The sequence below is a fragment of the Lampetra planeri genome, chromosome 57 (assembly GCF_965212315.1).
Source record: "Lampetra planeri chromosome 57, kcLamPlan1.2.h2, whole genome shotgun sequence".
Taxonomy (NCBI): Eukaryota; Metazoa; Chordata; class Hyperoartia; order Petromyzontiformes; family Petromyzontidae; genus Lampetra; species Lampetra planeri.
The window spans coordinates 4,520,536-4,535,468 of NC_136163.1; the positions used below are offsets into that span (position 1 = coordinate 4,520,536).

The following is a 14,933-nucleotide window of genomic DNA, read 5'->3' on the forward strand; positions in this document are numbered from 1 at the left end:
GTAACCGAAGATTAAATTTTTTTTTTTCAAGTAATTTGTTCAAGAGCCGGCTTTTGTTCACAGGAAATGTATTTAATATTGATTTCTGTTTGTGAATTTCTTCAATTTCTTCTGTTAACGTGGTTGTGTTTTTTTTGTTGCTATGATTTTCATTTCGTTGTGTTTGCTTTGGTTTCTATTTGCTTTCATTGTTGCCATTTGTGGTGATTCAGGGTCACCTTTGCGATTAAGAACCCGTCCCAGCGTCTCGAGTTCTCACCCGGTTAAACAAAATAAACTCGAAACTGGAGCTGAATCGACACCTTGGCGATCAGTTGCACAACCCAATCGCTGAATCTCAACGTCTTTGCAACTGATGTTATATGCAACAGTTGCTTACAGTAGAAACACTACTCGTGTGCTGCACAATTGAAACCTATTATCGTTCTTTATAACCCTGAACATGCTGTTTAATGTCGTTCTTGTGCTACTGCTTTCTCAGGTGTGGACAATGCGGTTGCAGGGAATGCACAGACAATGAGAGTTGGTTAATTTGCAGTTCCACCGGTTGTGTCAAATCTCCTTCTGTCTTTGGTACTCTGAGACCAGTTATGAGATTTTATTCATCAACATCATCTTCATCAGCTTACTGCTAGATGAAGGCCCCCCAAAATGATTCCGTATAGCCTTTTGTGCCGATCTCGTCGCTCCATCCTCGTTGGGATGTCCTTTGTGCTTGAAATGGACACATTTGTAGAGGGGTCGCACGCATGACGATGCTGTGCGCTGGAAGTCGAACGTCGCGTTCCGGTCTCGCGAGCGAGCCGTTTGTGGTCATCGTGCAGCATCCTTTGCTGCCCCTTTGTAAGCGGAGCCGTGGTGTGTGTGCGTGTGTGCGTGCGTGCGTGTGCGCGTGGTTGTGTCTGTCCGTGCGTGCGCGCTCGTATGTGTCTGTCGGTGCGCGTGCGTCGGTATTGCATGTGCTCGGCCCCCCTAGGAGCAGCGCTTGCGGGAGCTGGGTGGTGGCGGTGGTGGTGGCGGCGGCGGTGGCGGCGGTGGCGGCGGCAGTGGCAAGCAGAGCTCTCCAGCGTCGAGCGGAACGTCGCCCAACTCCACGCCCGTGCGCAGCAACACGGCGCCGCCCTCTACCGACCTCTTCTCCTCCACGCCGCCCTCCACGCAGACGGGGTGCGCGGTGGGGGGCACGCCGACGGGCGGCGTGACGACGCGACGATTCAATCGTTTTAAATCAATTAAATTTTTATGCCTTCGGACCGAGGTCGAGAGTGTTGCGGAATTAGCTCCGTCTTTGTCTCTAACATGTCGTCACTTGGTCTATCTATGCCACTCATTTTGTGTGCGGTAGTGCAGCAGTTAGTGTGCTGCGCTGTAAAAACCCAGCGGCCTGGGTTTGATTCCCGCTCACGGTTCCCATCACCAGTAACGAACATGTGAACGCGTCCTCGGCCTTCGCTAGGTCGACTCGGCCTCAACTGAGTGCCTGGTGCAATGTGTAATCATCGCCACGGGGGAGACGGAGGCGGCCGGGGCGTGGCACTTGCACCAAACAGTCTGTTAAAGGCTCCACGGGGGGGGGGGGGGTGGGATCTTTGTCTTTGTCTCTGCGCAGAGGCTCCAGCGATCTCTTCGGGCTGCAGCCGAACTTTGGGGGAGGTGTGCAGGGCACAGGGGTCCCTCCCGGAGCGCCCAGCCCCTGGACAGGTGAGGGTTGCAAGCCCAGCACTTAATTTCAGCCGGCACAGTTGCGCAACGCGGCTCCTCGCGGAAATCGTTGTCGGTCACGGCCGCCAACGCGTTTTGGTGGTCTGCAAAATGGCCGTGTCTAAACGGTCATGAACAATAGGATCACGATAGATAGAGACGTACACTTGATTCTAACTGGTGTGTTAGTGTGTTAGTGCCTTACGCCTTGTGATGCCTTAGGCAAGCCAGCCTAGCAGCAGCAGCTGCAGCTTTCCTGAAAATATGGAGTGAAGATTCAAGCCTGGGTTGCCTCAACGCTGTCATGTGAGCTTGTTTAACCAGTGCTTGATGTGATTATGCTAATTTAGAAGAAGTGCTGAGCGTACTCTTAGTTCTTTCGGTAAAGTCACGTAGGTAAAAAATGAAATAAAAATTAATAAAAATAAAACAATAAAAATCACGACGTTTCGGAGGCAACACAAGTCTCCGTCATCAGGTGGGACCGTCACAGCCAGAGTTGCTGCATCAAGGTCGTGATTTTATTGTTTTATTTTTATTAATTTTAATTTCATTTTTTACCTACGTGACTTTACCGAAAGAACTAAGAGTATGAATCCTTGCAGTCACGAAAGCTTAAAATCTAGAATTCATCACTCCATCTCCGTTCCCTCTTTGGCCGTTGCTCCGTTGGTTCATCGTGACGGTTGGCCATCGTCCCTTCGAGCCATCCACGCGTCCGACCCAGGCCCCGCCGACTCTCGCGGACGAACAAGTTTGAACGTCGTCATGGACCCGCGCGTAGTTCCCTAACGCGCGCTTTAAGAAACGGAAAGTGGGTCCGCCGCTCCATCGTATCCTGTCTCGGCGCTCTGACGGGGAGCGTCGTCGCGCCGAGGCTTATTACGACACTCGCGTGCGGAGCGTGTCGGTGGCTTGCTGCTGCTCCGTGTTGGTGGTGGCTCTTTGCTGTCGGTTGAGGATGACTATTTACCGCCATGTCGGTGTGCACGGATGTGCTCTCCCCCCCCCCCTCCCGTGTAAAAATCTCGCCGATGTTTTTTTCGGGTTGCACCGCGTGTTGTTCGGCACGAAATGACTTCCTCGAGGGGGACTTTTCGGGTACGACCCCGAAAGCTACAGGGGGGGGGGGGGAGAGGTGGATTTGTTGGTGATTGGAACGTGGATGCATCGTGCAAGTGTGATGATTTTCAATTATCAATCAATCAATATCGACCCACTCTTTCAAACTTAATTGGCTTGCGGGGGCAGCGACTCCACCAATTCTATATATTTCGCCTGGATGATCCCTTGAGATGGCAAGCGTGTCCAGGGTAGGCTGATGATGGTGCACCAGTGCAGGCCTGCCATCAGTCCAAGCCTTTTTTCTGATTTATATTTTGCTTTATTCCCCAATTACTTTCCAGCTGTGCTCTTGGCGTTTTGGTAAACGAAGGACTTTTCCGTTCAATACTGTGCCGCGAGCAGTGCATCATTGCCCTGCCAGAGATCGGTTTGGGAAGATGACTTTACATAACTACTTCTGAGCTTCACTTCAACAGACCTCGCGATCCACACGAGCATCGCACGGTTTAATGCCCGTAGCATGTTGATCAGAGCTAAAATTACGCGTGCAGTCATTGGTGACCAGGGTGAGAGACCATCAACTTGCCGCACTTGAGAACCCGGCTTAATCACGGACGGCCGAAACCGAGATTCATCCCCAGGATCTCCCAGCGGTGGAATTTCAGCGTTCTCTGAACCACCGTCCACCTCTAGACCGGTTCTTACTGGGAAGCACTGCTTGAGCATATTGGCACTACAAGACAGAAGAGAAAAGTGGAAACAACAAATGACGACATGTGCAGTGGGTCTACCTCCGGGGCTCTCTGCCCATGGATCGTGACGACGATGCTGATGATGATGATGATTAACCTTCATCCATGATCCAATGGGCGGCAGCGGTGCCGTGAATGTGGATGATTGTGCCGCAGTGCAGCATGCTCGGGACATTATTTTGGTGCTCTAAATGTCCAAATGATTGGCCACTTTGTTGAGCTCTCATCTTGATGCAGCTCATCTGGCTGTGACGGTCCCACCTGATGACGGAGACTCGTGTTGCCTCCGAAACGTCGTGATTTTTGTTTTTATTTTATTTTATCTTCATTAATTTTGATGTTTTACCTACGTGACTTTACCGAAAAAACCTAAGAATACTCTCATCTGTGGCCAGGTTTCTTCTGAAAAATAAGTGAATACCTCTGGGCTTTGCCTGGTAGGATGGGAATGGTTTATTTTTTATTTGGATGCGTTTGGGTGATTTGTTTACCTTTCCTGTCGTGTTTTTGTATTGTTTGTTGTTGTGGCATTCTTACCCGCCCCCCTACTGGACATGTGTGAAAAAGCTCATTGGATTCCTACACTATAAATATTCCGATTTGCAGAGTTGCCACAACATGCCGCTACTGTAAGAAACACGATCGTATCGTATCCGCTTCACAGCGTTTTGTAATGTCATGATTTGTCATTTAATTTTTTAATTTGCAGTATGCCAAAAAGATGATCCCTGACAAGCCCAGGGCTGCCACGATACGGCGACAATGCGACAGCGCACCGCACGAGACGAGCCAAAGCATCGTCATATCGTGTTAATTTTATTATATTATTTACCAAATAACTCTAAATGAAATGACAACACGCACACACACAGTAGGCGAAGTTCTAAATATATTGCCCGTGCTTGTTTAACGAGTGCTTTGCAAAACGGTTTGCCGCGAGTAATTGATGACGTGGTGGTTGCGTGATCTCATCATTGTCATAGCAAGTTCTGCGAGTTATTTAATTATTTCCTCATTGTACGGTTGGCAGAAAATGCACATGAAGCGTTACAGGATTTCAGAGCGCAACGTTGAGTGAAATTAAAACTAGTTCAGTCGTTTAGTTTATAGCTGCTGCTGCTGAATACATGTTAAGTTAAGTAAGCTCCATTCAAAAGCGAAAAGCGCAGCAGAGCGGAAAAGAGAAAACCGCCGCAGCGAAAGTTCACGACGCGGATGCACATCTCCGCGGAGCTGGCATCGCGCGACGACCCTCGTTGTGAAAGTTGACATCGTCGTGAGCAATGACAGTGCGGCACCCCCAGGGGGGGGGGGGGGGTGCCACCTCTTCATGTTGACTCGCGTGTCCCCTGTGTGTGCCTCGCCCCCGCCCCCCCCCCCTCCTCCTCACTTGCTCTCTCCGCTGCTGCGTGCTCTCTGTGGGAAGACGTGTTCGGGTCGCCGTTTCGCACCGCTAGGCCCGAAGACTTTCCCACTTCCATTAGCCTTTACTCGTACGATGGTGGGTGGCAGCGCACGACACACGGCTCGATTTCACCGCACGGCATGCGATCGGAACGGAAGCTCGTCCCGGGCGAACGCACGAGAGAGCGCGGTTTAGAACTAAACCCCACCGCGGTTTTTGCGGGCGGGCAAGTGGGCGAGCGGGTGCGTCGTGTGTTGGCACTGTCTTCTCCGTGAATGATCCTCCCCGGGCATTCACGCAGTGGGCCCCCGCAACCACCACGCTGGCATGCTGGAAAGTCACGGGGCAGATTATCGGGGCTGCCCCGTTGAGCCTTGGTCAGTGCACGACCCTGATATGCATCTGGTGCATGCTGCGCTCCTTGTCCATAGCTCTGTTCACACCCTGTAGCTCTCTTCATGTCTGACTTGACTTTTGTTCCAGGACTTGCACTCACGTGTTGCTCTCCTCTGCCTTGTTTTCGTCTCTCTGTCTCTCCCTCCCTCTCTCTTCCGCCTGAAAATACTCTTTCTCTCTTCCTCCTATACCCTGTGTCTGCCACTCTCTCACCCCCGTATGGTTTCTCTTCTCTTCAACTTTTCTCTCTCTCTCCTCCCGGCGGGACCTGGCTCCTCCTTCCCTTTGCCGGGGGCTGTGCCGGGGCTGTGCCGGGGGCTGTGCCGGGCCTAGCGACGTGCGGCGCCGAGGCTCCGTGCGTGTCGTCGCGAGAGCACTACGCGGTGTCGAGCGCGGCTCCCGCCACCTACTCCGCTCCGTTGCCTCCGGCCCCCTCCTCTCTCAATCCCTTCTTGGGTAAATCCCAAGCGGCGCTCTCGACCCGCTCGCGCTCCCAGGGACGTGGGTATTTCATCGCGCCCCAAGGGAGACAATGGAAAGGATCGAGGAGGGGTGGTGGTGGTGGTGGTGGTTGGGGGAGGGGAAGAGGAGGAAAAGGGATCGAGTTGCTGGGGACCATGTGAAGTGGTTTGGCCGAGAACCGTCCGTGGGAGATGCCGGAGATCGCGAATGATGGGAACGGACGCAGCCTGTCGTGGATATCGACTCTCGGTTTTGAGGATAGACGCTAGATGGAGAGAATTTATTTGGTTACCCCCCCCCCCCATCCATTTGTCACGATTCTCAGTCGCAAATTTGTACCAATGAAGTAGCTTTTTCTTCTTTTTGTACCGTCCCGTTTCCGTCGTCTCGTTTACACGGTCCCGTCCGTAAAGTGGCATACTGCCCGTCTAGTTTGTATCGTCTCGTACTATCTTGCGTCAACTTTAATTAGTGTGTACTTGGCACTGTCTGATCTGCGCTTCCTTTGTGATGCGCGCACTGTCCGTTTCATTTGTTCTCTCCAGTTTTGGCGCGTTTGCTTAGACCATTAATTAGCGTCAAGGAAAAACATTCGCGTCGAAGTTGTATGATTTTAAAGTAGTCGATTCTTGCACGGCACCGTTCAATGCGCGTATTGTGATTGCACTAATTGATCCGAATTATAAATACCGAGCACCGAGTGACTGCTGATTTGCTGTCCGCGTCCAAATCAGCCGTTGATTCTCACTGTGGACATACGATCCAACAATTGAATTGCTAACGAGCGAGCAAGCGAGCATATATTCTCAGTGCGTGCGTGATTGTTCCGGCCGTTGTGGGGCTGACTCGGCGGCGCGTTTGTCCGTGCGTGCCCCCAGGGTTCGGCGGGTCGTTCGTCCCCACGGCCGTGTCGCCTGTATCCGCGGCGGCGCCCGGCGGCCTGCACACCGACTTCGACGCAGTCTTCGGGAACAAGAGCGCGGCGAACAAGGACGCGCTGGACTCGAGCGGTGAGCGCTGGTGGGGGGGTGGCGGCACCGGGCACCGAGCATCACCGCGGGCGTCCCTTCAATCATTTACACACGCACTCGCACCCAACCATACACTCGCACGCTCGTGCACACGCACGCTCTCACTCAACCGCACACGCACACACGCGCTCGCACTCGCGCCCATCCGTACACTCGCTAGCTCGCGCACTCGCACGTTCTCTCACTCATCCGCACACGCACGCTCGCACGCTCACAATCTTCGCAATTACTTACACGCTCTCACTCATCCATACACGCGCTCACAATCTTCCACGCGCTTGCTCACCTGTGTGCTCACTTGCACGCACTCATCCATATGCTCGGCACGCGCACACAGCAAAAGCACCAAGTGTAAGAAACTCGGTGTAACAAACTCGCAGTGAAACAAGCCCCCACAGCGTAACCAACTCGTCCCCGCCGGCCACACCGAGCACGCGGCGCGGCGCAACACCGTGGAATGTGGCGCACGAGCATGGAGCAAGCCCCCCCCCCCCCACCCTGTCTAGCATGCGTCCGTGGCATCGGCACTCCCAGGCTCCCAACGTGAGCTGCCCTCCCTCCGCTCCTGCATCCGGCGATTGCTTGCTCACGCCAGTATCGGCGTGAACAAGTAGTTTCAGAGCTGCACCTTGACCTTTTGCCTTTCAGACGTGAATTGCTCGCGAGTGCAGACGCGTTGAAACAGCACGCCTCCCCCACCATTGACCCGAGCGTTTTTGGGGAAGCTGGAGACCACAACAGCTGTGAACCCTGCGATCGTACGTCCGCTAAGCGGACGATGGAGATGAAAGCTCGGAATTTTTCAAATTCTATTTGTGCAGCTTTCAGGGCCGATCTCCACACTGCAACGCTCTCAGTTCCAGCTCTGCAAATCTCAGCGGGTTCTCTCAGGCACTCTCCGAGCAGCTCCTCACCAAAGCAGCCAAATGAATGAACCACCACCTCGATGATGGTCGTCACCAGGCTCGCCCAAACCGACGGTATTATTTGGGTCTTTCGGTAAAGTCACGTAGGTAGGTTCAAAGAAACTACGACGTTTCGATCGCAACGCAAGCGATCTTCATCAGGAGGATGACGATCGCTTGTGTTGCGATCGAAACGTCGTAGTTTTTTGTTATTTGCTTTTAACCTATCTACGTGACTTTACCGAAAGACCCAATGAATATGAATTCCTGCAGTCACGAAAGCTTTAAGTCAAGATCCAACCGACGGTGTCGCAGAAACGTGTCGCCGGTTAATGTTCGGCTAAGTGGCGATGCCTTGACGATGGTGACCGTGGCGATGGTGGTGGCGGTGGCAGCGAGCCCCTGAGGATCTGGGAGTGCTGCCGATCGCTTGCCGGACAGCCCCCCCCCCCCTCCCCTCCGAGGCTCAAGCGCTTAATCGGTTGTCCTGCTGCCCCTGTTGTTGCCGTTGACTTGCCTGTGTTTGTGCGTCGCAGATAAAGCGGGGGCTCGCGGCGGTAACCCATTCACTGCATGCAGTGCCCGGGGTCGGCGGAGGGCGCTCTCGCGTGGGCCGTACCCGCGGGTGGTTTCTCATCCCGTGACTGCTTCTCTCCCTCCCTCTCTCCCTCCCTCTCCCTCTCTCACTCTGCCACCCCTCCCCACCCACACCGCCTCTCTCCCCTCTCTCCCTTGGTTCGGGGGGCCCTCCCAACTCCCAACCCTGCCTGTCTCCTCCTCGCGGTGTCTGTCTGGCCGGGTGAGTTCGGCGTTTTCCTCCTCGCTGCGCCCCGCTGCGTTTCACCGCGTTTCACCCGCCCCCGCCCCCCGCGGCTGCACCCCCACGACCGCGAAACGCTTTGCCGTTAACTCCTCCCTCCCCGCCCCACCCACCACCACGCGCATGCCGTGTACCTCCACACGTACTACTAAGCTTGGCCTGGCGGGGGGAGCGCGTTCACCGCTCCCCAGAATGCTCGCCCGCGTTTCTTGGCCCATTCTTAGCGACGTCGTCAGTTGCTCGCGGCGGCGTTCGCTAACCCGGGACAATTGGCTCCTTCCAATCATCGATTCCCGGTCCGATTGCTCGATTAATCGGACAATGTGAAGTTAGTTGGGTGGGGCGAGGGGGTGGGGGGACACAAGTCTCACCCCTTCCCAAGTGTGCCGCTGGACGGGAGGTGATGGGACGCGTGCTTGGTGACATAATCCGCTTCGTCGGCCGCGTCATGCTGAGCGTGGCTTTGTGGGGGGGGGGGGGTTTCCACCTTCGGGAGGTGTGGCCACCATGATTTTAGTCAATCACCTTTAATCGACCAATTGTCCCAGCTCCATTTGTATGTCTTTCGCTCACCTCGGAAAGCTTCGCAGAGTCTCTTAGACTCTTCCCGGATGCTCCTGTGCTACCATTGCGATGTTTGACCAATTCTTCGTCTTAAGTAAGCAGATTATTTTGCTTCGTGTGGGTAGAAACCAGAGTACCCACTTCTCATCACCTCTCCCATTCCTCCTCCTCGTGTGTTGTTAAGAGGTCACCTTGAGGGATTTCAGAAGTAGTTCTGAGATATCTCATTCTCCTGGCCATTCTGGAATGCGGGTTTGATGCACAGCTCCGTGAGAGCTCTGAATGGCCACACGGTGGCGTTACGCCGGTGGCACGCAATAGAAATCGTGAATACGCTTGGATTTCTATAAATCCCTCCGATTTGCGGTTGTGCTCGGAAGTTTTGGATGAGCGGTAAAGCACTTCACCTCTCGAGCCATGCATCGCGATGACATCGATCATCACAAACGCCGAGCCAAATCCTTTTCGAGTGTTTGATTTTCGGCTTGCGTTGATTCACGTGCCCGGTTCGCATTAGGGCGAATCCCAAACAGCCGGACAAATTTATACTCGAGTTTCATTCGTATTTGATCATCAAATCATGAGAGTTATCATGCACCTACCGCAACCTTCTCCCCTACCCCCCCACCCCACTCGTTACAGAGAGATGAACAGAGCTAATGCATTCTTAACGCTTTCAACCTTAATTGGTAAACGTCAAAAACGACGACAAAAAATCGGTTGCTTAGACGAATCTTGAACCGAATGTTGAATTGAATTAGCTACGAGGGGCCGAATCGGCACACGCCGGTCCCTCGCTGCTGCGTCTTGTTGTCCGGCTGACCGCCCGCCCCTCGCCCCCTCGGCGCCGGCAGGTGTCGTGATGCTAGGCGACATCCTGCAGCCCATGGTGGTGGCGCCCGCGCAGTCGTCGGCGCCCATGTCCTCGCAACAGGCGGCCATGCTGGCCCCCAACGACCTCGACTCGTCGCTCGCAAACCTCGTCGGCAGTAAGGGCGCGCCTGGCACACGCGCGCACTGCGCGCACCCGTGACATGCACGGGGCACACGTACACGTGGCACACGCGCACACCACACACACGTGACGCACGCACACGGCACACACGCACATGGCACGGACACACGGCACACACGCACGTGGCACGGACACACGGCACACACACACGTGGCACACGCGCACGCCGCACACACACGGCACAAGCACACGGCACACACGCACGTGGCACGGACACACGGCACACACGCACGTGGCACGGACACACGGCACACACGCACGTGGCGCACACGCGCGGCGCCACCTCCCCCCACTGCGGGGACGGTGTGGAGAGCAACCGGCTCCGCTGTCGTTGTTTGCTGGTGCCCAGATTGTGCCGGGGTGCAGTTTGATGCAGGGTAGACCCGCTGCCGGCTGGTGCCGTGGGTTAGCTCGCTGTACTTGCAACGCGGAGGCGGCCGGTTCGATTTGCGTAGGACCGATAAGCGCGCCAGAGCCTCCAACCACCCTGCGGTACAAATGGGTACGACCACGTTTAGTCGATCGGCAGGTCACGTGCGATGGGGTAGAGTGTGGGTACGCCACCGCCTCTTCCAAGCTGTCTGCCTAGCGTGGAAGACTAGGGCAATTATCCTCTTAGGGGTGCTCTCTAGAGCGAGTGGAGGCCCTTCTGCCAGCAGTGGCGTGAGAGAGATTACAGGTGCACTTTTACTTAAGCTTAAGTATATTTATTTTAGTGATTTGCTTACCTTTCCTATACTTTGCACTCCCATAGTTTTTTTGTATTGTGGTAACTTTTCGGCCCGCAATCTTGCTTGACATTACGCGAAGTAGAGCTTCATTGCTCATCGGATTTCTGCGGGAGAAATAAAGCTCACGATTTACGGTTAAAGGATGCAGTGCGCCAGGGAAATCGCTTGGCGATCGTGGCGAGCAGTCGTCACGGGCAGTGGGTTGCAGCACCTCCTCTCTCCGATACCAAACTCTGGACTGGTGTTGAGCGGCGGTGCGGTGGTTAGTCCGCCACGCTGCTGTGAACTCCGTGATCCGAGGTCAATCCTAGGCCACGGCTAACATCAGTGACGAGTGATATCTGACAGAACATATGAAGCGGCACGGTGAAGTACGGTCTAATAACACCAAAGGTTGGCACAACATGTGGTGGTGGCCTTCATTCAGCAGTGGTTTGACAAATTAATGTATCTTACTATTATTTTATTCATTTTACATTAGCAATGTTGTCCTGTGATAAGATAAAGATCCTACCTTGTTTGCTCACACAATTAACATTGTGTGTGTGTGCGCGTGCGTGTGTGTGTGCTCCACAGACTTAGCCATGAACCCTGCAGGGAAAAAGTGAGTTTTTGACAGCACACTTGAGCACAACGTGCACTCTCAAACAAACCCTCCCTGTGTGGTCCGTGTGTTCGTCTTGGCAGCGTGCTTTGGTGCGTGCGTGTTACGAGCACCACCCGTTATGGAGGCTTGCACGCGCGCTCTGCCTCATTGCTCGCATGTCATGTGGGCTGCATAGCTCGGTCACCTGGCCACGTGCGGTATAACAGAGGAGGACGGGTGGCCCGGATAGAACGAGCAAACACAGATAAGTCAACACGTACATAATTTAGGCATGCTTTATTTTTTACCTTTACGTGTCACCCAAGGTGAGAGATCAGGGTGAGTCTCATTTGCAAGTGACCTGGGCCATTATTAGTCTACCAGTGGAGGTGGGGTGGGGCGGGGGGGGGGCAATGATTGCTACTATATTACAGGGTGCTTAAAAAATGTTTTAACACTTATATGAGACTATCGTTTTTAATGGAAAAAGAACGGATAACGCACTGTAACATGATAACAAATGTAATGTTAATAGCTTCAAAAAGTCAAAGCGTCTCCACTTGTTCGCCATCGTTGTCAACGCGTGCCTGGTATTTTCTCCAGGTTGTCTCCAGAACCCGGAGGCAGATTTCTTGTGGTGTTGTTGCAAATTCTCACAAGTGTTAACATTGTTTTGAAGCACCCTGTAGAATACCAAGCGAGTCATTTTGCCACGATGGCCCGCTCTTGCTCATTACGTCCAGGACGTCTTGGACGTCCACCGAGTGAAGCGGACGGCGCGTAGTAATATCATTATTACTACGGTTAGTTCACACCGCGATCATAACAATAACCAGGGAGGCCACTAGATTTGAACCCGTGTGAACCCCTACAACAAGTGGGGAAACGTGCCGCCGCTTAGCCCGCGTCACCGCCCCGCGATGGTGTAGAGAGCTGGTGCGAAGGTCTCGACCGGTTTTATTCTTCAAGCAGTCGGTTTACCTTGCCGGCGTTTTTGCGTTCGCGTCCGCGACGACTCACGGGAACCCCCCGGCGAGGCGAGGAGCAGATCAGAATGAGAAAGCAAGTGCGGGCGTGGAGATATTTAAATTATCTTTTTTCGCAAGCGAAGTTGATCTGCCCCAAAGTTTACCGAGGGTTAATTGTGCCGGCCTAACATCTGCCGCGTGGGATGTAATCCCAGGGCCACGCTTTGTTCACCCCGAGGTAGCGATATCCGCACCTCCTCGTGTCGTGTTGATCGTTGCTCTCTCCGTCTCCGCAGGGAGCACCAGTGGACCCCCGCCGGTGAGAAGAAGCTCACGGGCGGACACAACTGGCAGCCGCGCATGACGGCCCCCGCCACCTGGGCCCAGTCCGTGCCTGCTGCCCCCTCACAGGTACGACTCCCTCCCTCCTCCCCCCGTTCCATCCGTTCCCTCCCTCCCTCCATCCATTCCCTCCGTTCACTTCCTCCATTCCCTCCCTTCCATCCATCCCTCCCTCCATTCCTCCCTCCTTCCCTCCCATCGGCAGCTCGGTATGATCGTGTTTTCTTTTTACTTTCCAAATAAGGTTGAAAGCATTCGTGCATTAGTTCCGTCCGTCTACAAAGTGGAGACACGACAACTCTCCTAGAGACGGTTTCAAGTAACAATATTTGAGTGTAAATTCGCGTGTCTATTCGGGACTCTCCTTCTAAAACCTGCCCAAATTGTTCTTAAGCGTTCGTGCCAAAAAACTTGGTGACATAAAACCTGCGCTGAAAGTATTTGCGTTTGCTGGCCGATGTGCTCCCACACCTCCCCTCCCCGTGACGCCATCGCGCGTGCCGCCGCCATCCGCTTGTGCGTTACTATCGCTCGTCAAAACACCTCCGTTACAGGTTTCACGCGCGTGCGTGGTCTTTGCCTCCTCGTGTTTCTGCCTCTTGAACTACTCGCGTATTACGGGGAGAGGAGGAAGGAAGGGAAAAGAAAAAGCGTCCAAACCGCAGCGCCGTCCCGACCCGCCGCGCGAGCGACGTTAAATGAACGTTTTTTGCGCGGTAATTATCCCGTGCCAGACACACGGCCTGGGCCGCAAAGTGCCAAGCGATCGATGTGCGGGGCAGATGGAGAGTAAATGATTTTTTGTTTTGTACTTACTGTGCTGGCGCTGCGAACCGTCGATGCCTCTCCCGCGCCGCTAGAGCGGTGCGTGGGAGGCGATCGATTGTTGACTTCCGCATCCCTGGGGACGGAGATCGAGGTGGTTGTGAAGAGAGAGCTGTGAGCTGCTCCCGCCGGTTCACCTCCCCCGGGCCAGTGGTGGAAATTCCACATTCACTAAAGTCACCATTTTTATTTTGCCAGGTGTAAGGCCCCATTGAGCTATTTAACTCTTTTTCAGAAGCGACCTGTGGCATCACAAATGACGACTCGGCGTATCGCGTGGCGATGTACAGCAGCCAAAATAGCTCTGAAACGCGTGGTGATGTGGATTGCAAATGTTGGGAGCGAATTAACCGGAGGAGGAGAAAAATCTACGCCACCACGGGGTGGGGTGGGGGGGAGATACCGCACACTCCAAATATACAGCAGGCATCGGGGTGAACCTGGCCAGGGGCGATTCGGCAACATGTCAGACGGCCACGGAGTGTTGTTGGAGCGATTGGCCACAACGCTCAAGCAAACTCTTTTTAACTCTCTTTCCAACCAAGCGCCCGTACGTATGTACAGGCGCACGCGTACGTACGTACGCTGCCAGCACCCGTTGTTGCACACGAGCGGTGCGCGACCTCGGGCGGGGGGGGGGCTGGCCGGGGCGACTTGCCCGGTGCTTATGGCTAACACGGCACTGTTGTGGGTTGTTGTCCCTGCTCTGTGTTCCCCTTGCAGAACGGATGGGGCGTCGCGCCGTATGTAAGTGTGCCCTTACCCCGCTTGCCGCCAACCCTCGCCGATCGCCCCCGACACCGCCCCTCCCCCACCGCTATGATCCTGCTGCGTTGTCTTGAAGCAAATCACCTGATCACCTGAACTAACCACGGGGGCAGAAGGCGAACCCAGTAGGAGGGTGGGTCGTGGACGTCCGGCGATGGCACTGGCGACGGACGACGCTTGTGGCACCGATCGCCCCCCGATCGACCCCCCCCCCCCACCCGATTGCTGCCGCCCGGTTTTCAAAGATAAAGAGAGCCATTGTCTCATTCCTAGCAGCGTGCTTCAGCCGCACCGAACCTCACAAAAAATAATATGCAGGGCCTACCTTGGCTCCTCCCACCCTCAACCAGTATATATACAAGGACTGTTTTCTTGGAATTTCTCTCACTTGATACAGCTATCGTGCTGTGACGGTTCCACCTGAAGACGGACGCTTGTGTATGCCTCCGAAACGTCGTGATTTTTATTTTATTTGTATTTTACTTTTATTAATTAAAAACATTTTTTACCTACGTGACTTTACCGAAAAAACCTAAGAATATGAATCCTTGCATTCACGAAAGCTTCAAATCTAGAAGCCATTGTCTTGTTGATACG

The 14,933-nt window shown here is 54.1% G+C and overlaps 1 protein-coding gene across 6 annotated transcripts in view; it reads left to right on the forward strand.

Annotated features, from left to right (window-relative positions):
- LOC144735870 (phosphatidylinositol-binding clathrin assembly protein-like) overlaps positions 1–14,933 on the forward strand; it is a 65,091-nt gene that overhangs the window by 37,481 nt on the left and 12,677 nt on the right. For 2 of the 6 annotated variants that reach the window (XM_078618431.1, XM_078618430.1), the window contains exons 11-18: positions 983–1,167; positions 1,610–1,701; positions 4,945–5,019; positions 6,660–6,791; positions 9,956–10,090; positions 11,424–11,451; positions 12,698–12,812; positions 14,292–14,315. In XM_078618431.1, coding sequence (XP_078474557.1) covers positions 983–1,167; positions 1,610–1,701; positions 4,945–5,019; positions 6,660–6,791; positions 9,956–10,090; positions 11,424–11,451; positions 12,698–12,812; positions 14,292–14,315 — 786 coding nt within the window. Of the gene's footprint in view, positions 1–982; positions 1,168–1,609; positions 1,702–4,944; positions 5,020–5,652; positions 5,776–6,659; positions 6,792–9,955; positions 10,091–11,423; positions 11,452–12,697; positions 12,813–14,291; positions 14,316–14,933 lie in introns of all 6 variants that reach the window. The other 4 variants (XM_078618436.1, XM_078618432.1, XM_078618433.1 and 1 more) reach the window with 4 other exon arrangements.